Source organism: Callorhinus ursinus, unplaced genomic scaffold (genome assembly GCF_003265705.2).
Source record: "Callorhinus ursinus isolate GAN/ISIS: 27379988/994484 unplaced genomic scaffold, GSC_fseal_2.0 scaffold1, whole genome shotgun sequence".
NCBI lineage: Eukaryota > Metazoa > Chordata > Mammalia > Carnivora > Otariidae > Callorhinus > Callorhinus ursinus.
In genome coordinates this window covers 142,384,983-142,410,303 of record NW_027397063.1, presented here as the reverse complement: position 1 = coordinate 142,410,303, position 25,321 = coordinate 142,384,983, and the positions used below count along the sequence as shown (strand labels likewise).

At 38.3% G+C, this 25,321-nt stretch overlaps 1 protein-coding gene across 13 annotated transcripts in view; it reads right to left on the bottom strand.

The window, feature by feature from the left end:
- The window catches only part of LRRFIP2 (LRR binding FLII interacting protein 2), a 108,776-nt gene that overhangs the window by 71,448 nt on the left and 12,007 nt on the right, over window positions 1-25,321 (bottom strand). For all 13 annotated transcript variants that reach the window (XM_073902188.1, XM_073902194.1, XM_073902192.1 and 10 more), the window contains exons 2-3: window positions 17,578-17,721; window positions 212-298 (exon numbers count right to left, since the gene is read on the bottom strand). In XM_073902188.1, coding sequence (XP_073758289.1) covers window positions 212-298; window positions 17,578-17,667 — 177 coding nt within the window. In that variant the 5' untranslated portion in view covers window positions 17,668-17,721. The remainder of the gene's footprint in view (window positions 1-211; window positions 299-17,577; window positions 17,722-25,321) is intronic.

Here is a 25,321-nt window from a genome sequence, read left to right as displayed (position 1 = left end):
ATGCATACAGTAAGAGCTATTTATGTGTTTGCTGTTATTATTTAAAGCAAATATTTAATTTGCTGACATGGAATGGCTTGTTAAAATATACACATCAGGTTATACTATTCCCAGTGTTTCAACAGGAACCAGATTTATTTCAGAAGGAAACTAGCCAAGTATTAATTTATTTGAGACTAGCACAGAATGAAGATCATCCCCCCCAGATTACCTCTTTTTGTTGTCGCTCCAGTTCTCTCATGCGAATATCCCTCGCTTCTGCCCGGGCAGCCCGTTTTGCTGCCAGCCTTGCCTCTGCCTGAAATGTAATATTAAGATTCAGCTTTATTTACGAACAACAAATAACAACCTGCACACCAGCTGCGAGGGTAAGGAGCAGATGGGACACGACCGTCCATAGCAGGTGGGCGGACAAGATACCCTCTCGCTCAGCTGTGTGACCGCCTCAGTCAGCTCCTGTACACTCGTTTCTTTGTTCTAGCCCAGAGGCTCTCCTGAAATCTGTGCCTTTATTTTTAACTGCTTGCCTTGATTCCACATTCAAAACATTTCACACAATTCATTATGTCTCTGCAAACTCACTTTTTCCAAAATTTCTTTCCCTATCAAAATTCAGTCATACAAATTAGAAACTTCAGAACCAGCCTCTATTTCATTTTGGACATTGCCAATATCCAGTCTTAAAGTACTGCCAATTCTCTACCGCTGGGTTTCTCTCACCCCCACGGCCATTATGCTGTTTCTGTTTCAGGAACTCTTCATATCTTTCTCATTTTAAACTGGCATGCAAATCACATACCATCAAATTCACCACTTCCAACTAGACAATCTGGTGGCTTTCGGTACTACAGTCACAAGTTTGCACAACTACCACTACCATCATCTGTTCCTCACCATGCCCATTAGTAGGCACCCCTCATTCCACCTCCTCCCAGCTCCTGGAAACCACTAATGGTACTTCCTGTCTCTACGAATTTGCCCATTCTCGAAATTTCGTATCAGTGAAATTACACAATAGGAACTCTTCATCTCGTTTGAACACTACAACTGCAACTGCCTTCAAACAACTGCAACTGCCTTCAAATTCACCTACCTGCCTCCAGAAGCTGCCCTATAATTCCCTTCTACAATGTTACAGGATTGCCAATCTGCCTTTCAAAACACATTTCTGATCATATCAGTAAGCGGTGTAAAGCCCTCCCCTGGCTCCCCATTACTTCTGGTTAAAGCAAAATTCCACAGACTAGTACAAAGACAAGAGAGAGAGAAGAAAAGCAGAAACAGAAATAAGGTTCCTCCCAGTCAGATCTCCCCCTTATTTCCCAGGACTTGCTCCATATGAACAGCTGCTGGCCACCTCCCTCCATCCAGGACTTCACGGTGCTCCATTAAGCCTCACTTCAGCTCAGGTAACGATCTCAGGGTCATGAGATGGAGCCCCACATTGGGCTCCATGCTCAGCAGAGTCTGCTTAAGATTCTCTCTCTCTCCATCTCCCTTTGCCCCTCCCTGTGCCCACTTGTGTGCACACTCTCTCTCTCAAAAAATATTAAGAAATACAAAACAAAATTACATGCTTCTGTCACCCCCACAACGTCCATGTCTCAACAGATGTCTGCTAAATAAATAGAAGAATTTCAGGCCATGGACCAACGCATCTAGGAAATGAGACAAGGAAAAAGCTTGATGTACCACATGAAACTTAAAAATCTCCTCAGTGATTTCTATCTTGCAGTGGTTTCCTCTGTTCTCAGCCACATCCTAACTCTGATTCAGATTGCCCCCTGATAACTACAATAGCTGCTTTTCCTGTGGTGGTGTATTTGTGCCCAAGTCTCACATTAAGAGACTCAGCCAATGTTTAAAAGGGTCTATTGTACGGAAGCAATTATGTTCAGTGCTGAAAATACAGGGTAAGATGTGACATCTCCGCCCCAAAGAAGTCCTCAATCTAGTTGAAGGACATGGAAACACAATGCTAAGGGGAGGAGCATGAAGTAGAGAGCAATTCGTTTTCCCTGGCAAGATCCTGGCAGGCTTCTAAGAAGAGGAGACAGCTTAAGAGTTAACACTTATTCAACTACCCCAATTTTGGCACTTTCCCAGTATGCCTCGCTGGCCTTTTAGTAGCACAAACCCTAAACATGTATCTGCCAACCTCAAGCTCTAAACAATAACATGACCAGAGCAATTAATCTTCTCACATGAATTTTTCATTGGCCTCTATCTTTTAAAAAAGCTATTCTTACCTTCTTTACCCCTCTGACTACTGGTAGACACCACTTTCTTACTAGAGTTCGTATTTTATAGAAAAATACTTCAAGGTTAAGTTCAGCAGATAGCAAATACATTTTTAAATTACAAAGTATCATTTTTCTGGGGAAAATTTTCAAACTTTTTTTTTTTTTAATCTCAGCAAAGCCATGGCAATGTGTAGGGATTGTCATTTCCATGTTACTAGCTTTGTACTTGTAGCCTTCTTTAGAAATGTATTCAGGATGCCCATTTCATCCTTCCAAGATCGATGGCCAATTCTGTACAATTTATGCTAAAATAGATCACCAGTTTTCTCTCACCAAACCTAAATTACAGATAAATGAAATCTACTCTCTGATAAGATTTCTTTCACAACAAAAGGAAAGGGAACCTGGCTGCTGTGTAACAGAAAGAACACGGGCTTCAGAGCCACAAAAATACCCTTCCCTTTGTTCCTTAGCCAACTTTATCCAAACTCAGATATGCCTCCCTTGGAGATGGTACTGAAGAAGGCCACTAAACAAGCTTAAAAAAGGTAAACAAGATCTAAAAATACTTTATCTTGGGGCGCCTGGGTGGCTCAGTCATTAAGCATCTGCCTTCAGCTCAGGTCATGGTCCCAGGGTCCTGGGATCGAGGCCCACATGGGGCTCCCTGCTCCGCGGGAAGCCTGCTTCTCCCTCTCCCACTCCCCCTGCTTGTGTTCCCTCTCTCACTCTCTTTCTGTCAAATAAAATCCTAAAAAAATAATAAAAATAAAAGTACTTCATCTTAGTATTTTTCTACACATTGCTACCAGATGCCTGAAGCAGTACTGAGAGTAGGAGTAGCAAAAAGCAAAAGGTGATTCCAATCTAGTAGACAAAACATGGTACTCTATACTTGTACCAATGCATTTTTAAATAGATAAATTATAGGTACATAAAGCATACTTCCAGGTAGTATCTTCCCTCAGAATACAACTGCATGATTTCTACACATTCATTTTACACATAGATATAAAATAAATGAGACATAAGAAAAAAGGATCACAAAAATTAAAGAAGTTTAAAAACAAAGTTGGCAAAAAAAAAAAGTTAAACATAGAATCACCATTTGATCTGGTAATTCCATTTCTGGGTACATACACAAAAGAACTGAAAGCAGAGACTCAAACAGATATCTGTATACCAATGTTCAAAGCAGCCTTACCCATAATGGCCAAAAAGTAGAAACAACCCAGTGTCCATCAATGGATGAATAAACAAAATGTGTTATATCCATACAGTGGAATATGATCCAGGAGGGAAGGAAACTCTGACACATGCTAAAACATGGATGAATCTTGAAAACATTATGTTAAGTGAAACAAGCCAGACACGAAAGTACAAATATTGTATGATTCTACATATTTGACGTACCTAGAATAATCAAATGGCCTGGGCACAGAAAGTTGAACAGTGGTTCTGAGGGGCTGGAGGGAAGGGAGAAATGGGGAATTTTTATCAATGCGTACACAGTTTCAGTATAGGATGATGACAAAGTTCTGAAGATGGAGAATAGTGCTGGATGCACAACAATGTAAATGTACTCAATGCCACTGAATTGTATACTTAAAGATGATTAAAATGGCAAATTATGTTATGTATTTTACCACAAAAAAAGTTAAAGTTACCATAAGACATGAAATCAGAATTATTCAGGAGCCTAATTCATTTAAGTATTTGTAGAGTCTTTAAGCTCTATATGACTCACACTTTTAAAATAAAGTTAATAGGAAAATTTAGGAACTGGAAATTCAGGTTCAGAAGTTACTTGTGAAATCAAGTAGGTCAATGGACTAGGTTTCTAAAAATTTTTCTCATCATTATGCTTTCAAATATTAGGCACAGTAAGAATGACTAAAGGAAATATGTAATCATATAAGTATAGAAATCTATTCTTCTGGGCGCCTGGGTGGCTCAGTTGGTTAAGTGACTGCCTTCGGCTCAGGTCATGATCCCGGAGTCCCGGGATCGAGTCCCACATCGGGCTCCCTGCTCGGCGGGGAGTCTGCTTCTCCCTCTGACCCTCTTCCCTCTTGTGCTCTCTATCTCTCATTCTCTCTCTCTAATAAATAAATAAAATCTTTAAAAAAAAAAAAAAGAAATCTATTCTTCTTAGAACAGTGAAAATGATAAAACAAAAAGCAAAGATATATTTGAATAGAATTAAATCCATTTCCCACTAAATGCTTGGGGAAATGGAAAAATAAAATGATAGCAAAAATCATGGGACTTGATCCCCCCCTGGAACCAATTGCTTTAGGTTGTATTAATTCAGAAACCTTCTAAATTTGTTGGCTGTTCACTTCGCAACTCAACTAATTAATTAGGAATCATACAATCATAACTAAGAACTTCTAAGGGCACCTGGGTGACTCAGTCGGTTGGGCGCTGGACTCTTGGTTTCACTCAGGTCATGATCTCAGGGTCCTGGGATCAAGCCCCCACGTGAAGCTCCCCACTCAGAGTAGAGTCTGCTTGAAGATTCTGTCCCTCTACCCCTCCCTCCACTTGCACGTGCATCCACACACACACATTCTCTCTCCCTCTCTCAAATAAGTAAATAAATCTTAAAAAAAAAAAAAAAAGGAAACGAAAGAGATAAAGAAAAGAACTTCAGGGGGGTGCTGGGTGGCTCAGTTGGTTAAGCATCCAACTCTTGATACTCTTGATTTCAGCTAAGGTCATAATCTCAGGGTTGTGATTTCGAGCCCAAAAACCAGCTCCACACTGAGCTTGGAGCCTGCTTAAGATTCTCTCTTCCTCTCCCTCTGCCCCTCCCTGGCTCATGCTTGCTCTCTCTCAATCTCTCTCTCAAATAAAAAAATTTAAAAAATTCTGGGGGCGCCTGGGTGGCTCAGTCGGTTAAGCGTCTGCCTTCAGTTCGGGCTGTGATCTCAGGGGCCTGGGAGAGAGCCCCACATTAGGCTCCCTGCTCAGTGGGGAGTCTGCTTCTCCCACTCCCTCTGCCCCTCCCCCCGCTTGCACTCTCTCTCCCTCTTAAAAACTTCTAAAAATTAATAAATTTTAAAAAATTCTCTAGAAAGAACTTCTAGGAAAGCTGAGAACTAACGACATACTATGGTTTGAGTACTTCTACTTTAAGGACTTTTCCTTTACCATCAGGATTTTATATTATGCTCTTCTGGAATTTAAGAAAACAAAGCAGATTTGCAAGCTAAGATGGCAGCATATGGACCCTATGCTTGCCTATCCCTAGAACACAACTGGATAACTATCAAATCATTCTGAATACCCATAAAATGGACCTGAGAACTGACAGAACAAACTGTATAACTAGAGGGAGAGAAGAAGCCACATCGAGGAAGCTGGAATTTAAATAAAAATGTGGGGGGAAGAGATAAGAGAAAAGAGAAGAGAAGAGAAGGGAAAGAAAAGGAAAAGAGAAGAAAGTGGATGAGATGCAATAAAAAATATAAATCACTCCATTTTAAAATGGGCAAAGGATTTGAATACACATTTCTGTAAAGATGATGTACACACGGCCAATAAGCACATAAAAAGATACTCAACATCATTAGCCATTAGGGAAAGGCAAATCAAAACCACAGTGAGATACTTCACACCCGTTAGGATGGTTAAAATTTTTAAAAAATTTAAAGAGAAAATAACTAGTGCTGGCAAAGATGTGGAGAAATCAGAACCCTATACACTGGAAAGGTACAATAGTTTAGGAGATCTTTAAAACATCAAACATAGACCATAGAGACCTCATCTTCCAGGGCATAGGCTCTGCTTCCCTATTTTCCAATCTCCAGAAATGGAACTCTTGTCACACTTGTTCAAAACCCAAGGTCTCAGGGCCTCCTACTTCCTAACCAAATCTTACTTTGCAATATCCCTTGATTTTCCATTTCCAACCACCTTTAATTTCCATTCCAAGAGACTCCACCCACTCTTCCAAGCAGGCTCTTACCACTTTCAGCTAGAATACTTCATTTCCTAATTCTAACTTCACTTTCTCCATTCCCACTCTCCTCCTACCCTTGCTATTCCATACTACACACTGTTGAATTACTCTGCCTAAAACACCAAGGAACAAGCAAGATAAAACATCCCAAAATAAAATACGATTAGCCATAATGTATTTTATGGTTTCCAACGCCCAAAAGCATCCTTATACAAATCTGGATTCTGTTACTCTTTTGGTAAAATAAGCATAGGAGAACAGGCTAAAATAAACTCATTGTGGCTCCCAGTGGCATTCCAAGTAAGAAACTCAACTGAAACCAATCCTGCTGGGGTGCTCGCTTCGGCAGCACATATACTGAAACCAATCCTGCTGGGGCACCTGGGTGGCTCAGTTGGCTGAGTGTCTGCCTTCGGCTCAGGTCAAGATCCCAGGATGCTGGGATCGAGCCCTGCACTGGGCACCCTGCTCAGCAGAGAGTCTGCTTCTCCCTCTCCCTCTGCCTCTCCTACCCACTTGTGCTCTCTCTCAAATGATAAATCTTAAAAAAAAAAAAAAAAAAAAAAAAGGCACCTGGATGGCTCAGTTAAGCATCCAACACAATCTCATCTCAGGTTTGTAAGTTCAATCCCCTCATTGGGATCCAAAAAAAAAAAAAAAAATAGTTTGAATCCATCATCCTAAGATTCAAAGGCAAGAGAATTATAAGCCATATAACTTAATATAAATATAAAACATATATAACTATATCCCTCCTGAGACACACACACACACACACACACACACTCCATGTTATGATGTGAAATCCATCTTCCCGAGGGAGGTTGCCTCAACTATGTGATTTCCCTTCTCCATCTTCACTCTCTCCTTGTTCTTCTCATTAGATAGGTTCAAACTCCCTCTCATCTTCCAAAAACAAATAAAAATAAACAATCCCAACCTGGTTCGATTCTGCCTTGTCTTCTCTTCATAGCCAACTTTTCTTACACCTCCTCCTCACTTCCCACTTTCTCCACGTGACTGCATTCTGGCTTCTGCCCAAATAATTTTATTGAAATTGCTCCTACAAGTCACTAATGACCTCTAACTACCAAACCCAATAGGATTTTTCTATTCTTACCTCACTTGTCCTTTCTGGACTTCCAACATCCCTGACCACTCAATTCCTTCTTAAATTTCCCATCTCTTGGCTTTCTGCAATACTAATCGCCCAGTTTTACCCCTGACTCTCTGACCTCTCTTCCTCAGAATTTATCATGAGCTCCAAAGCTCTAAAGCTTCTGGGCTTGATCTCCCTTTTCACTCTATGCTCTCCCTCCATCCCCCACCCCTCACCGTGATACTGATTATCTGCAAATCTTTTATGTCCAACTCAGACTTTTCTCCCACAGTCCTGCTCCAACTAGCTATGAACCACTAAGGCTGTCCCACTGGAACCTCAGACTCGGTGTATCACAAATTGACTTTATAATCTTTCCCTTCAACTTCCTCTTCCTCTTTATATTCCTTGGTAGCTGTGCAGTTACCCCAAAACTGAGATAAAGAATCATCACAAGGCTCCTCCTTCTTTTTTACTCTCTCTCCACAGTCACCAAACCTCAACTACATAGCTCCCTTCAAGATTCTCTTTACTGTTCTTGCCATCCAAACTTTCCTCTCCATTGTCACTATTACTGCCTTAATTCAGGCTCTCAGCACCTCTTGCCAAGATGACCACAGCAGCTTCCCAGCTAGTTTTCTGCCTCCTACACCAGTCATTCTTCATATGATGGCTAAAGCAATTGTGTTACAAATCAAATCCGAAAAATCTTTTACTCTTCAATGGCTCCTCCACAGCTTCCAAAATCAGATTTAAACTCCTCAGCACACAAATCCCTTCATGACTGGCCCTACAGTCTCTCCAGCATTATCTCCTCCTATTCCCCAACCTCTCTCCAGCCATACTGAGTTGTTATTCTGGCAGCTTCCCACATGGTTCTACTTGTTTCACACCCGCATGCCTATTGAGCACTTGGAAAACAATACACAAAAACCCATAAAACAATACTGTTTATGGAGATATGTATTCGAGCTTTTAGAACAGACAGGAAGGAAATTTTATCATAGTGGTTCACTGTTGGGTAAAGGGTGGGGGTGGAAAGAGAGGCCTAGGAAGTGAAAAAGGGGCCCTAAACTTCGTTTATAATGTCTTCTTTCTCCCTTCCTTAGCTTTTTTAACCTAAAGCAATTATCAAAAAACACTGATATCAGTTAACATTGGGTGGTAGACTCATGGGTAGCTATACTATTATCAAAACCTTCCTGCATTTAATATTTTCAAAGAGAAGTACATGAAAACCCACACTCAAATGCCTTTAAAAGAAAGGAAACCTCTAGCTTTAAAATTCTGTCCTACTGTGATCATGTAACACTTTTCAAGAGAGGCAAATTAAAATTTCTTAATTTGAGGGGTGCCTGGATGGCTCAGTAGGTTAAGCTGTCGACTCTTGATTTTGGCTCAGGTCATGATCTCAGGGTCCTGGGATCTAGCCCCAAGTCAGCGCCATGCTCAGCCAAGAGTCTGCTTGAGGATCTCTCTCCCTCTCCCTTTGCCCCTCCATTCATATGCACAAGCTCGCTCTCCCTCTCTAAAATAAATCTTAAAAAAATATATTAAAAAATTCATAATTTGACAGAAATGCACTTAATCAAGCCAAGTGCAGAGCTGCCAACTTGCATGTATACCCATAATATAAAACCCATGCAACTGGCGTAAGAAATACAAAAAATAATCTGTATCTTTACAGACTATGCTTTAATTTCAAGAAATGTATAATACAAAATTCTAGAAAGTGAAACATTCAAGGAAAATGACTAATTCAGGTAGCTAGGACTCAGAGTTTACTGTGTTTAATTTTGTTTATTTTTCCATGACACTGAGTCATGCCAAAGAACCCTGAAAGACAAATTGAGAGACATAATATTTATTGTGTTGCTATGGTTTCCAGACTAACAAAATCATTACTCAATTTCTTAACAACTTCCCTTTAGTAGAAAAATCTCAGGTACCATTTTTCTTAATTAGATCTTACAATGTAATTATGGTTAACTACTTTTTTAAAAAGCTTTTCGTAGTTGAAAACCAACTATATAAATTCTGAGTACAAATACCTGTATGTATTCGATAAAAATCTAAGGACTTTAAGCCATTTTCTTCTGATGTCAAAAAACTGTATCTTCCTTTTACTCAGAGACCGTTTGATAGCAAAATATTCTTTTGGAATGAGAGAGGAAATTTAAGATTATAGACTATATTACTCAGGTCTGAATACAAGCTAATAAATAGACAGCTCAGGAGAATTGAAATTCTGGATCTGCAGTGACATATCTAACCAGAGGGGAAAATGTGAATCATAGTTCTCACAGAAATACTTTGGGGGAAGAAAAAGGGTGTTGCCAATAACGTCTTCACATTTAGGTTACTGATATTGTGCTATTTGAATTTTTTTCTCCAAGTTCCTCTAAGTCCCAGGAATGGTGAAAATTATGACAACTGAATGCTACACCAGATATTTTTCAGTCACACTCACACAAACTCAGTCCTGTTAATTCTGGTTAGAACAATAAATCAAGGAAAAGCAAGATACTCAGAGCAATGCTGGCCATCACAGAGCCTGAGCTCTGACTTAGTTCTAGGGGTGAACGGGGAAAAAAATGGACAAAGGTCTGCATGCAATGGGAATTGGCTGAATTCATGCACTAATGCCACTGGAAGGAATTCTAAATGACCAAAAACAACAATATAGATTTACCCTTTCAAAGGATTTGTCTAATAAAGACAGTAAGCACAAAGGGGGAGAATTTTTTTTAACCAGGGAGAAATTTAAACAGTCACTTTTCATAACTCTAAAAAATTAATTTACATTTCATAATTTTTATAAATTTTTGTGTACCACCATTGAGAACACGCAAAAGCATTTTAAATAAGAGTCATTATGCCTCCTGTGGAGTTAGCTTTCCAGACAAATCTGATTTGCACAGAACAATCTGAACCGAGCACAAAAGGATGACCAAAAAAGTGTCAGAATTAAGAAAGACTCAACACTGACCTTGAAGTCCTGGAGCGGCCTTAGGACTCAGCCTGAGGAGTGATTATTTTCAACTCTACACTTCCTCCTTAGACAAATTTCATCCACACTCACGATTTCAATTACCTTCTACATGCTCACAGGTCTCAATGTTTATCTACAGCCCAGACCTCTCCTTAGAGTTCTTGATCCATATCCGCAAACTGCCTCTTCAGTCTCTTCTTAGATGCCTCACAGGCACCTTAAATACAACACATACCACGTTAAGTCCATGGTCCTCCCTCTCCAAGACTCCTTCCCACTCAAATGATCCCTACCACCACCCAGACGCACAATCCAAACTTTCCCCTCTCTACTACTCAAACACAACCACTCACTGAGCATCAACTACTTACTTCTCCGTTCCAACCATCTCTTACCATCCCCACTGCCGTCCCTCTGGGCCAGGCCCCCACTGCCTCTGAAAGTCTCACAACTCATCTCCCCATATCCACTAATATCCTTTCTGATATAGATATATTCTCCAATCTGCACTGAAGTCATCCTTTTAAGGCACAGATCTGATCATGTCATACCCCTACACAAAACCCTTCACAATATTTTTCCACTGTTCTTCGGACACAGACCCAAATCCTAAATACACTCTTTAAGAACCTGTAACAGGGTTCTCAGCTTCTGACTATTTGGGCCAGATAATTCTTTGTTGTGGAGGGCTGTCCTGGGCATTGTAGGATGTGTATGAGCATCCCTGGTCTCTACCCACAAACACCAGTAGCAACACCCCTCCTCCTGTTAGGACAGACAAAAATATCTCCACACATTACCAAATGTCCTGTAGGGGACAAAATCACCCTCGGTTGAGAACCACTGGCTTATGTGATCTGGCTCCTGCCTACCCCCTGGCTACTCCCCTCCTTGCTGTGCATGTTAGTGTTAACAGTACCTCAGAGGAGGCACAATCGTTTACAAGCAGAGGAGCCTAAGTGCAAATTTCAGCCTTACCTTTCTAGCTATGTGACCTTGGGCAAGTTACTTCACTTCTCCATGCCCTGCATTCATAATCAATAAAATAAAGAACTTAGGACAGTGACTGGTACGTAATATGAGCTCAGTAATCAGTACGTTAGCTGTTGTTATTATTCCTCGAATTCTCCATACTCTTTCAGGCTCAAAAGCTTGTCACGCATTCTTCCCTCTGACTGGAAAGCTCTTTCCCACATCTGACAACTCTTTCCCCTCAATAATTCCATTCATCCTTCAGAACTCAGCTGAAAGGGCTCAGGGAAGCCTTCCCAAAGCCCCCAAACATGTCAAGTCCCCTATCACACACTTTTTAATAAAATCATTTACTGTCCACTCAAAGCGCTTAACACAGTTGTAAATAGATTACTGTATTTCCTCAATTCTGAAAATGCCACTGTGACATACACTGACAATCATAGCTTTCATTACCATGTTAAATGTAGACATTAATTTTAAAGAAAAAAAGGAACTGAAAATTGAACTAGTCCATTCTGTAATTCTTTGTTTAATGTCTATTTCCCCCTATAGAAAGTAAGCTCCATGAGGGCAAGGACTATGTTAGACCTGTCCACTGTCTATCCCTCACATCTGACACAGCACTTGCAGAGGACAGATGCTCAAAAAACATTTACTGAATGAATGACATTCAAAATTTGTGCATTTTTTAAAAACTCTATTCCTTTTTCTTTCTTTTTCTTTTTTAGGGCTTCGCATCCAGCATGGAGCCCAATAAAGGACTTGAACTCATGACCCTGAGATCAAGACCTGAGCTGAGATCAATTATTGTGATTATGGTAATTCTTTACATTTTCAAAAACTGCTACCAAGTTTTTTTATCCTTAATTTGCCATGCCCTAAAAATGAATAAATTACTCAGGTAAAATAGTGAGATAACTATGAGATCATCAGTTCTACCAAGCTATCATGGTTATCGTTCCATAAAACAGTAACACTGGACAGTATCTTTTAAACTAAGCACAATTCTTGCCTTTGCATCCTTCTGTTCAGGCTGCTAATACATAATATCAAAACCTGCAAACTTCTGGTTCTCACTACTAGATGCCTGGGATGGCTGTTATTTCCACAGGCAGCAAAATGAAATCCAACCAAGCATCCATCAACAGATAAATGGATAAACAACATGTAATATATACATACGGTGGAAAAGTATTCAGCCTTAAAAAAGGAATGAAGTTATTTGAAGGAGGGGAAAGGAATGAAATTCTGATACACCCTACAACACGGATGAATCTTGAAGTCATTATGCTAAGTGAAAAAGAGCCAGATACAAAAGGAAAAATACTGTATAATTCCACTTACATGGAATATTCAGAATTAGACAAATTCATAGAGACATAAAGTTTATTAAAGGTTTACCAGGATCTGGAAGAAGGGGAATGGGGAGTTATTACTTAATGGTTACAGAGTTTATCTCTGGGGTAATGAAAAGGTTTTAGAAATAGACAGTGGTGATGGTTGCACAACATTGTAAATGCAATGAATGCCATTGAATTGTAGTCTGCAAATAGTTAAAATGGCAAATTTTGTTATACGTTATAATCACAACTTAAAAAAAAAATCAATACTGTAAAATACCAAAAACCATTGAATTATACATTCCAAGTGGATGAAATATATCTCAATAAAGCTATTTTGAAAAATGAAATCTGGGGGTGCCTGGGTGGCTCAAAGTGTCCAACTCTTGTTTTGGCTCAGGTCATAACAACAGGCTCCATGACATCAGTCTACTTGAGGATTCTCTCTCTCCCTCTCCTCTGCCCCTCCCCCCACTCATGCACTCACTCTCAATAAATCTTTTTTTAAAAAAAAGAATTCTGAAAGTCCTAGCAGCCACAAATGTCAAAAAGCCGTAAAAGCTTCCTTTCTTCTTTATCACAAGTAGGTGTATGCACCCAATATCTACATGTACATTCTGCTCAACAAGTCTCTGAACACTCCATTTGCTAAACTCTAACTCCTATAAAAGATTATCAATTTCTATGCTTGTCATTGATCCTTTAGATCTCAGAGAACTGCGCATTATGAGCATGAATCTCTTTGGGTCCTGGATCTCAAGGGAACTCAAAGAATTTTAGAGCTAAAAGGACTTTTAGATCATAAGGTCCAAAAATAAGCAACATTCTGATAACTTCCATTTGGAGAGATGTGCATGGAACATGTTTTCTTCATATCTGCAGCTCTAAAACAAGGAGAACAGTTATATTCCAGGCTTCTGTGATGCCTTAAGAAGACTGTTTGCTATCCCTTCAAAAGGCTTAATTTCTTTTTCTGGGAACACTCACCATAATATTTGCCAAACTAACTGCAGTAAGGGGGCATAAGTAGCTTCCATGCTACCCTCATCTTTCTCCTTTGGAGAGCTAGCTGCCTAAGGGTTCCCAGTTTGATACACGCTGTGCTTTCAGGTAAGTTTTCACTTAAAGTCAACTCTCTAATTGCATTTCCCCCAAACCTGTAGAACAATCAAAGCCAAACAAGCAAGGGAAAAAAGAAAAAAAAAAGCATGTGAATTGGTCCTCTGACACCCGAGAGGACTTGCTGGTGACCCCTTCTGACACTGCTCCTCTGAGCTCTTCAAAGAGCTATGACAGCCCATGCTCCCCGCACAGAGCAGCAACACGACTACAGACAGGACGGGGCTTCTAAATCCATCCACATTCCTGACTTCATCAGAGCAGTCTTCAAACATCCAAACATCTTTTTAAAATGTACACAGGTCTTACAAAATGAAGACTTCTGTAGATGGGTGGTGATAATGGTTGCACAACAATGTGAATGTACTTAAGGCCACAGAATCCTATAGTTGTAAAAATGGGTAAGATAAGTTTTATGTTATGTATGTTTTACCACAATGTACTCAGTTCTATATTTTAGCATGCAAATTACCAGTTTGCAGAATATGTTTATGCCTTTTCTTTCTTTTCCTCCTCATTCCCTCTAGTTCCCTGACTTGTGGCCAACTGAGGAGCAAAGAAACCTGAGCAAATAGTATGCAGGAGGAAAAAGAGGTTATTTTTCTTTATTTGTGGCATTCCCTATCTCAAAAAACAATTTGAAGTGAGAAAAGACAAATTAAACTGTTGAGATTTAACAATTAAAAAGGGGGTATTAAGCTACTTGTCCTTTTTAATCATTAAGGGGGTTCTGTTCATTCTGGTTTCAGGCATGTTTTTTGTGAAAGGGATGATCATATGGGAGAAAATAAGGATTGGGGTGATCTGCAAATGTCAACCATGTAATGTATGAATGCACAACTGAGAATTAGCTATGAAAACTTTAAAGGAAAAAAAAGAATCACAAGAAATATATGAAGGAATTATTAAAACTGCTAAACCTAGTTCCTCTAAAATTTTCAAACTCTACATCACACATTAGGCACTCATACAAATAAAAATCTTGAATCTTAATAGAAACTGACCCTTTCATATTGAAGGTTAAGCTGAGCCTTTTGACCAGGTTATTAAGAGTCGGCACATTCATATTCAGAGCTCTGAAAATAGAAATAAAAACTAAAAATACTGGCCTTTTAAATCCTTTTATAATAATAACTTTTATTATTATACAATAACTTATTAATAACTGTATTAAACTAAGTTATTTCATAGCAAAATAATAACGTACAAGGAGGAAAACAACCTGTAGGTATAAAAAACAGACCATCCAGGATAGGATCTTCTCTGTATTTTGTTTTGGGTTCTTTTTTTGTTTTTGTTGTTGTTGTTGTTGTTGTTTTCTTCTCCGCATTTTGGTTCATGGTTCCCAAATCTGAATGGCCATCAAGATCCCCCAGGAAGAAGTGTGTCTGTGTGTATGTGTGCATGCATGGGTACACACGCACTTAAATACAGGTTTCTGAGCTCAACCCCCACAGATTCTGATTTAGCAAGTACAAGTAAAGCCTGGGACTCTGTACACTAAAAAGGTTCCCTGAGGGAGTCTAGTGATCAACCATGTTTTAGAACACCTATCTTAATAAATTTCTTTTTTAAAAAAGACGATTTTACCTCTACTCTCACTTTTAATTCTGACTTATTACTAGGCAACAAAATAGCCCACTGCAAACCTAACACTATGATAAAGGTTTACATGCTTTGTGTCCTTTAATCATCACAACAGCCCTGTAATACAGGAAGACAATATTATTCCCATTTTACAGATGAGGAAACTGAAGTCCATAGTAGTTACTTAACAAAATTACTCAAGAAGCAACTAGTAGAGGCAGGATTCAAAGCCACACTTAGAACTCTCCAAAGCCTGTCTCTTCTGGAAGCAGTATGGTACAGTAGAATAAACAATGGCTTTAAGTAGCTGATTTTGAGCCTCAGCTCTGGTATCTTTTAGACATTTATCTCTCAGTTTTGTCTGTTTCCTCATCTGTAAATAAGGTTAATAATAATATCTATCCTTCCTAACTCACAAGGTTGTTGTGAGAATCAAGATGTGCAAGCACCTTCAAAATCATGAATAGTTACCAAAAAAGAAACTATTAATGGGGGAGTTGGAGACTACTGAGAAACAGCACAACACAGCAAGTAGTTAAATGCTCAGACCTTAGAGCCAGACTTCACGTGTTTGAACCCAAGCTCTGCTATTTTCTGGCTGTGTGACCTTAGGAAAGATACTTTAACTCTTCTGTGCAAACATTTCTTCGTTAAATCGGAGATAATAAAACCAATCTCAGAATTTTGTGAAGATTAAATGAATTAGGGGCGCCTGGGTGGCTCAGTCGGTAAGCGTCTGCCTTCGGCTCAGGTCATGATCCCAGAGTCCTGGGATCGAGCCCCGCATCCAGCTCCCTGCTCCGCGGGAAGTCTGCTTCTCCCTCTCCCACTCCCCCTGCTTGTGTTCCCTCTCTCGCTGTGTCTCTCTCTGTCAAATAAATAAATAAAATCTTAAAAAAAAAGATTAAATGAATTAATGCAACTTAAATGCATAGAAGTGTTTGTCACATAGAAAGCACTCAAGTGTTAAATGTTTAGAATGCATCCACTTTGCGAACAAAGCATCACAGATCCAAAAAAAGAGTTCAAATATTTAGTGACGGTACAATAAAGCCCAGAAGGTGCCAACATTTTCTCTCCTTATAGAAATCTGGGTAAATCCCTCAATTTGGGAAGTAAACATTTTGAGTAGTTTCAGTTTTCAAATAAAACTATGTGGCTTCTAAAATGCTTCATTTGTGCAAATACTTAAAATCCTTGTATCTCATTTTCGCTTCATTTTAAAGAATCTTTTACCCCTTTATCTGAAAATATCTCGCTTGATTTTTTAAAAGTGATTTTGTTAAAGTATCACAAGCTTGCCAACAATTATTAGACAACTTTTCTTTGCTTCAAACATCCCTCTATGGAATGTGACTTCTAATTCAAAAGCTAACGGAGTAGCTCACCAGAGGAAAAAAATGTAACAATGAGCTGGGCCAAAAAGAGACTGTATAATATGTCAAAAGGAAATAGCACTAGTCCTAAATGATCTATTTACTAAGAATAACAAAGAGGAAGTGGTGAGGGACTAATCCTCACAAAAAGAATATAATTTAATAATGCTCTAACCAATTTTTGTACCAGATTGATTTATGCTCAGGTCTACAGATGCAGATAGAGTCAGAGTCTGAAACAAAGTTGGCACCTCAATAAGAAATCACAGCTGGGAGTTATCTTAAAACTTCCAATATGCAACAGGAAATGTTGCCAGTGATTCAATAGGTGACAACCCTTTCCATTTTTTTCTTTCTTCTGAGTTGTCAACAAACTGAAACAAAAATGCTCCAGAAGCTCTGGTACTAGCTGAAAGTTAAACATAAAAATTCCACTGCAGTATTTCAAAAAACAGCTAAAACAACTGAATCTGGGCAGACACCAAATAAAGACTGTTTCTATCAACATTTATACAGTGCCTCCTGGAATATGTTAACTGTATGGCCTACGAGTGTTTCTATAATATAGTTATCATATTTTCCACATTCTAATCACCTTAAGTTTCAATACTTAAGATTCATTATAAATTTCAAAACATTACAGGTACCTCAAAGTAATCCACAAAAAATGAAAAATTTTAGATGAGAAACAGATATCCAAATAAAGAGATGGTAACTATATTCTATTCTAATACAGTATTTAGAGGCCATATATAACATCTTATTCACAGTAAGCATTCTGAAACCAGCTCAGTGAATGAAAGTCTATCTCCCCCCCAACATTTTCACAACGTTCCCAACTGTGCAACTCAACATTGAGAGGGGGTTTTCCAGACACACCTCTCTGGCAATGTTACTCAAAGCTTCATCTTCTGCAGAAAATCGGTCTTTTACAGGTGTCCTTTTCCTTCCAGAACCAGGAGTCCCCATATTGCCTTCTTAATAGTTTTTTAACCGTGAAACGTGATTTCACTATTTTCGGCCCTGAAATAAACAGAAACAGAATTAACTTAGGACATTTCTCTTTGTACCATTTTAAAGCTCCTTAATACATTCACTTTTAGAAAAGAAAAATTATATTTATGTATTTACATATAAATAAGTCACCAAATACATTTTCCTCAGTATAAAATTATTCCAACAAATTTCAGAATATTTAAATTTATACTAATTATTAAACCTCCCAATTCTTTTTTACCATGCTACCCATAGACAGCAACCTATAAGAATGTATTGTAGGGGCACCTGGGTGGCTCAGTCAGTTGAGCCGCTGAATCTCGGATTTCAGCTCAGGGTTGTGAGATCGAGCCCAGCCTCGGGCTACAGCCTTGGCAAGGAGTCTGCTGGAGATTCCTTCCCCCTGTCTAACCCCCCTAACCACTCCCACCCCCTACCCCTGCTCGCATGCTCTCACGGACGCACGCGCGCTCTCTCTCTCTCTCTCAAATAAATAAAGTCTAAAAAAAAAAAGAATGTGTTGTAACATTAGCCTCAGAAAACTGCAGTCAACAGTAATTCTACTTAACAGTTTAAAATTACTACAGCTATTTCTAAAACTTATTTCCAACCCAGAGCAAAAAACATTTCAGCAAAGTCATCCATTCTAAAGCTTTGAAAGAACATATTCAAGAAATTTTAATACAGAACCTTAAACTTACGAAGATAAGTTGGTTTTTTAGTGTAATTTAAAAAACAATTCCAATTAAACTATTACCACATAAAAGAACAAATGAAGATTTATTATTCCGCAATTAACAATTACCAACACTGTCCATGCAACAATATCTGAGTGCCTGTTACCGCCAGGTACTGTGGAAAGTGCCAAAGATAAGGTGACAAACAAAACTGATGTAGGCCAACGACTAAGAATATATCTATGGATCTATTATTGTTGCCGTTATTATGAAATAGACCCATTTTTACAAAAAAAGAGAAGAAAAATTCATCTGCCAGGATTTAATAATAAGGATAGTAAAGATCATCTGGCCTTCCAAACACGTGGTATTTGAAATTAAAGATTCCCATAAGAAAATGCATTTGCATGACCTCCCTCTCTCCTATACACATTCCTGAGTACAGCTCATTTAGCAAAATACCCATTAACTTAAATTTTTTTTTCCTAGCTTTAACAAAATAAACTGGTGAAATTTTATTACACGGTGACTCACAAAGGAATTTTCAAGTAAGTTTGCCCCAGTAGAATGAACTCTATTAAAACTCCAAGTGACTTTAATGTGTTGGAATTTACTTGTTTCAGGCAAAATAAAACAGAACCATTTCATCAATTCACTCTTCCAAAGAAAGTCTTCTCCAATGAAAATTCAGGCCATTCCCCTCTTATCTGACACCATTTTTTATTCCCCATAGCTGGCATTCTATGTTTGTCAATCAGAATGAAGACTGATGATAGTTCATCACTCTGCCATAGAAAATCTATCTGGATATGATAAGAAAGGACTCCTTCAAATGGAAACGAAGAGAAGGAATGTTATGTCTGAAAGCAGCAGCTGAGAAGTCCCAGCCACAAATCAGGACAATTTCTAAAAAGCTCAGTGTTGTTTTTTCAGAAGTCTTCCATCATCCTCACCCTCAGCATCACTTTAAAAAGATCATACACTTAATAGTAACGATGTACATGTATTAGTCACCTACTGAGAAAAAAGCAGCATGTAGTACTTTTCAAAGACTGGAGTGACAATTTAACTGATGCACAGTAATATCACCCAATATTTGTCCTTCAGCCGGCCTTCCAAGGACACATTCAAAGACATTTCACAAAGACAGGAAACAAAAAGAGGCATTTTTCTAATTCCAGGAACATAATAACAATTATAGAGGAAGAAATAAAGATTTTATCAAAAGTTTAACAGTGATTTCATTAGGAGCAAAGAATTATGGCTGCACTTTTTCTTCTTCTTGATTTTCTAACATTCCAATAACATTGGGGAGAAGAGAGATGCATCAATCAATCAATCAATCCAGATCCAAGACTCAAAGAATAAAGTGGCCCCAAAGTGGATCACACCCAAATTAGGCACCATATGGTACACTGCTAAGACACACTACCTGAAGCCACTCCTGGTGGCACTCTTTTGAATGGATTTCTGTCTCCTCTTTTTCCATAATCCATTTCCTTCTTTCTCAAGAACACTGCCTTAAACCTCAGGATACTTCTAGCACACAGATTTACAAAGAATTATCTTTCCTTAAAGACGCCTCAAAACAAAACTGTTTCAACAGGATCCAGGATAGCCAGACCTGAGAGAAAGATGACAAGAAAAGAGACAGAGGCACAGGATAAGCAGGAAATGGGAACAACCTCCTGTCTTCCTTGTCCTTCTTGTCCTATCCACAGAGAATATCTAGGGGTTTACATGACTCATTGGCCAGGTCCTGTCACCTTTTTCAGGTGCACATAAGGCAGATCAACCATTACCTATGTCAAAAAACAATCCAATGTTTTTGAAAGAATTACATGATTTGTATTCTTAGGCAGACATCCTTACTAATATTAGAAAAAGTAAAAGGTTTTCGGCTCCTAGGCAATCTATCTTCAAAATGACAAAAATAAGGACACAGACTCAAAAGGTGATCTCAAATAGATTATTTCCAGTTTCTGATCCTAAAGGACTTTCAGTAAATTACTATCGCAAAGAGGTTTCCTCAAGAAAAAAAGAATACTTTTCTTCAGGAGCCGTGTTAATCTCTTCCAGCTTTTCCTTGGTGGTATTGACCAAACTAAGAGCTAAACCTTTACAACCACTGACAAAAACAAAACTGCCCACATTCTGTCAAGTCCATTACCCAGACAATGTCAAGCTGATTTTCTCCAGATGGTTTGTCATTAAGGATCTGTCTACCTAAGGGAAAGAAGGGAAGTACCTTCAAGGATATTGTGAAATAGAAACCTTCCACGATAGATATATCAACAAGGCTTTCTTTTCTCCAATGAGCTTCTCACATAATACGTTTCTGAAAAATAGGCACTTTGCCACATTAAGTGGCACTTCAATCATGATATTGTTCACTCTTGTGAGAACAGAATGGGTATGTAATAACGTATGTCACATTCTAAATATAGACACTTAGAGAGTTCTGTCTGGATCCCAATAGTTGCAGTTAGTTCTCTATATCTGAGTATTTCATCATGGGGGAACTCAAAATATTGGCATAGGCCTCTGCATCAGAGTTGTCATTACAGTTAACACTAGTCTATGCACTAAAACATTTGGTCTTCATTCATCAGCAAATCGCAGTATCTGGAATGGCACTTGAACTAAAGACTGAGTGGGACTGCAGCTGTTGCCACTGGACTAAAGTTAAAGTGAGAAGATCTGAGTTCAACTGCTGCACTGCCCTTTCCCCTACCTGAAGCTTGGTTTCTTCACTTACAGAGCAGACACAACTGTCTGCCTATCCAACATGGTTAATGGGAGCTCAAGTGAGTTCAGGTAAATGCAAGCACCCAATAAACTTAGAAAGCACTCCATAAATGTTTCAAGTGCCTTGAATTAATTACCTCTTTTACATATTCAGCTTATAAAGTGGACAAAAGGGCAATCATGGCCTATCATTACATTCTCATACTTTTAACTGAACTAAAACATCCTCAAGTTACTTTCTCCAGCATGCATTATGTGATTATCATTAGCAATGCTAAGAATATTTGCTGAAGCATGGAAAAATCTAAAAAAATAAAAATAAAAATACCTTTAACTATAATCATTATACTTTTGATTGTAGCACATTTACATAATAAAAAATTAAAAAGAAGAAATGTTTAAGGTATTTTGTGGCATTCAAAGTCTATTTTTGAAAATCCAAATGAATATATACAAGTTTTAGAAGTGTGGCCTTATAATGGGAGTTAGTTCTCTCATGAGAACACAAGTGACTCAGAAGACAGAAATCATTAAATGGTACACTTAAGATCTGTGCATATCTTTTTTTATTATTTTTTTAATTTTCTTTATTTATTTGACAGAGAGAGAGCACAAGCAGGAAGAGCAGCAGGCTGAGGAGAAGCAGGCTCCCCACTGAGCAAAGAGCCCCATGCGGGATGGGATCGTGACCTGAGCCAAAGGCAGACACTTAACCCACTGAGCCACCCAGGAGCCCCAAGTACAGTAAAATATTAACAGTGGAATTCAAGTAGTAAGTACACGAGTGTTCATAGTAGAACTCTTTTCAACTTTTCTGTAAGTTGCAAAATGTGTATAATAAAGTGTTGGAAAAAAATAACTAGTTGAGAAAGGTAGATGAGTAAGTGAACAAAAGGCATGGGAACTGGTAATTTCAATAAAAAAATCCTGGTTTGAAACCAAAAAGGAAGGTAGAGGTAATCACAGTACAGAAGAATACCAATAATTATGTATACATTAGAAAGATTATGGGCAAAGGAGAGAATGCCTCAATTACTGGTTAGAAGAGAAAAAAAAGGAAGGGGGAAGGGCAAGGGTATGAGCAAAGCGGTAGGGGAGGGAAAGAGGGGGGACGGGTAGGCAGGAGGAAAGAATTAACACTTAAAGACATCAATTCCTGTAAATAGCTAAATGACATTACGTAAAATGAATAAATCATTAACAGAACCTACAGAAAGAATAAAAGGTACATCTAGAAATTGAAGCAAAGTACAAAATGAAAATATGTACTATGAGGCAAAACTGGAAGACCTGGCATAACATGAAAGGTAGATGCTAAACATAAACTAAATCTCAGGAGAATAGGAGAACCTGTAATGGTTAAATTAAACTCATATTTTACAAAATATAATGCCTATAAAGGGTCAATGAGAACCTGTATAATCCCATCTCCAACTTCCACATTTGGTAGTCCTAAGAATTAACAAAAATGTTTCTTAAAGTCTCATATTTTGAATACATATTATTCTCATACACCCAAAACAACTGATAATTTTTCCATTTCCTCCTTTCATAAGATGACATGCCAGTGGTTGCACTTCCTTCCTGGCTAACCATGTTTAAATAAATGAACTCTAATGGGCTGTATGTTCGACATGATTTACAATACTATTTTCAATAACTGTGCAGAACCCAAATTAGGAAGATGTGCTCTTACCAAACAACTGCATTCTCAGTATGCCCTGAGAAGTAAACCATTTTCTAGTACCATTCAAATTCCCTCCTTTCCCTATGCCTTTTAAAAAGTATCTCAGTGTCAACTATACTAAAAAAAAAAAAAAAGAGAGAGAGAGAGAGAAAGAAAAAAAGAAAGAAAGAAAAAAAAACCACACACATCAGAAATGTGTGTATGAACATACATTCAGAGGATGAAAGGAGGGAAAGAGAAAATTACATACGCTGAGGACAGGTCAGACTTAAAAGTGTGCAATAAAGCAGAAAACAGGAAAAGAACAGAAGTACTAGGGAAAACAACAGAAGCTCAGGCAGCAAAAAACAAAGATAAAACCAAAGACGAGGGAGAAGTAGGGAAGCATGTAATAAAGATGTGATTTTTTAATGTAATTAATATGAAGAAGGTTCTAAAATTAGAAAACTGTTATAAAATAAAATACATACCTTTAAATTTTCTCTTTCCAACAAATACGTACTGTGAATTTGCAAAGCACTATGTACATTGGCTTGTAAGTGGACAAAAGAGTAAATGGGAAAATGAAAATGGCAAAGAAAAAGTCAGAGAAAAGTACTTATACTATTTCTACATATCCTTTCTTAATGGTGTTCTCTGAAGCATGAAAGCTTTTATTTTGAGGAAGTCAATTTACCTATTTTTTTCTTTCGTTTCATTTGATGTCATTTCTTTTTTTTTTAAGATTTATTTACTTATTCTTGTGAGAAAGAGAGAGAGAGAGGGCAGAAGCAGGAGGCACAGAGGGAGAGGGAGAATGAGTCCCAAGGAGATTCCACGCTGAGCACAGAGCCCAACACAAGGCTCGATCCCACAACCCTGAGATCAGACCTGAGTAGAAACCAAGAGTCCAACACTCAACCGACTGCGCCAGCCAGGCGCCCCCATTTGATGTCATTTCTCTTTTTTTTATTAATATATAATGTATTATTTATTTCAGGGGTACAGGTCTGTGAGTCATCAGTCTTACACAATTCACAGCGTTCACCATAGCACATACCCTCCCCAATGTCCATCACCCAGCCACTGATGTCATTTCTAAGAAAGCACTGCCTACCCCAAAATCTCAACGATTTATTCCTATGTTTTCTTCTTAGAGTTTTACAATTTTAGCTCTTACCTTTAAGTCTATGATCCATTTTGAGTTAATTTTTATAACATAGTGTGAGGCAGGGTCCCAACATCATCCTTTTGCCTGTGGATATCCACTTGTTCCAGTAACGTTTGTTGAAAAACTATTCTTTCCACAACTGAATGACCTTGGCAGCCTTGTCAAAAACCAATTGACCATAAAAATAAGGGTTTATGTGTGGACCCTCAATTCTATTCCATTGATCTATCTACATAAATCTATATATATAAATAGATATAGATATCCTTCTGTCAGTATCACACTGTCTTGATTACTACTGTAGCTCTGCATTAAGTTTTAAAATTGGGAAGAGTGTGGGCACCTGGGTGGCTCAGTTGGTTAAGCGACTGCCTTCGGCTCGGGTCATGATCCTGGAGTCCCGGGATCGAGTCCCACGTCGGGCTCCTTGCTCAGCGGGGAGTCTGCTTCTCTCTCTGACCCTCTTCCCTCTCGTGCTCTCTATCTCTCATTCTCTCTCTCAAATAAATAAATAAAATCTTAAAAAAAAATAAAATAAAATAAATAAAATAAAATTGGGAAGAGTGTGTCTTTCAACTTTGTTCTTTTTAAGATTTTACTGGCTATGCTAAGTCCCTTATATTTCCATATAAATTTTAGGACTGGCATGTCAATTAAAAAAAAAGGCAGCTGGAATTTTGATAGGGATTACACTGAATCTATAGATCAATTTGGGAAATATAGCCATCTTAACAATATTGATTCCAATCCATTAACATGGGATGTCTTTCCATTTATTCAGATCTTTAATTTCATTCCACTATGTTTTGTGGCTTTCAATGAATTCTTATACTTCTTTTATTAAATTTATTCCTAGGTCAAGTAGATATAAAAGTTTCTACAGGGACTCCTGGGTGACTCACTTGGTTAAGCATCTGCCTTCTGCTCAGGTCATGATCCCAGCGTCCCGGAATTGAGTCCCACACTGGAGCCCGCTTCTCCCTCTGCCTACCACTCCCCCTGCTTTTGTGCTCTCTCTCTCTCTCTCTCTCTGACAAATAAATAAATAAAATCTTTAAAAAGTTTCTATAGAGTATAAAATGCTATGGAAATATACTGTATCACCAACACCAAAAAACAAAACATCTAAAATCACAATAAGCAAAAGAGAAGGTAGTAAAGTAAAATTCAGAAGTAAATCCCGTGGCTAAGGTTAATCTTAGTTGAGCCATGGGTGGGCAGGGGAATTGCATATTTTCAAACACAAATATAATCCAACACTACACCTATATACTTAGTGGGAAGGCATTTTTCACTATTTCCAATTTACTAGATATGTAGCAATAATAAAAGGAACTGAAAGTCCTTTTACTGAATTAATCAAGG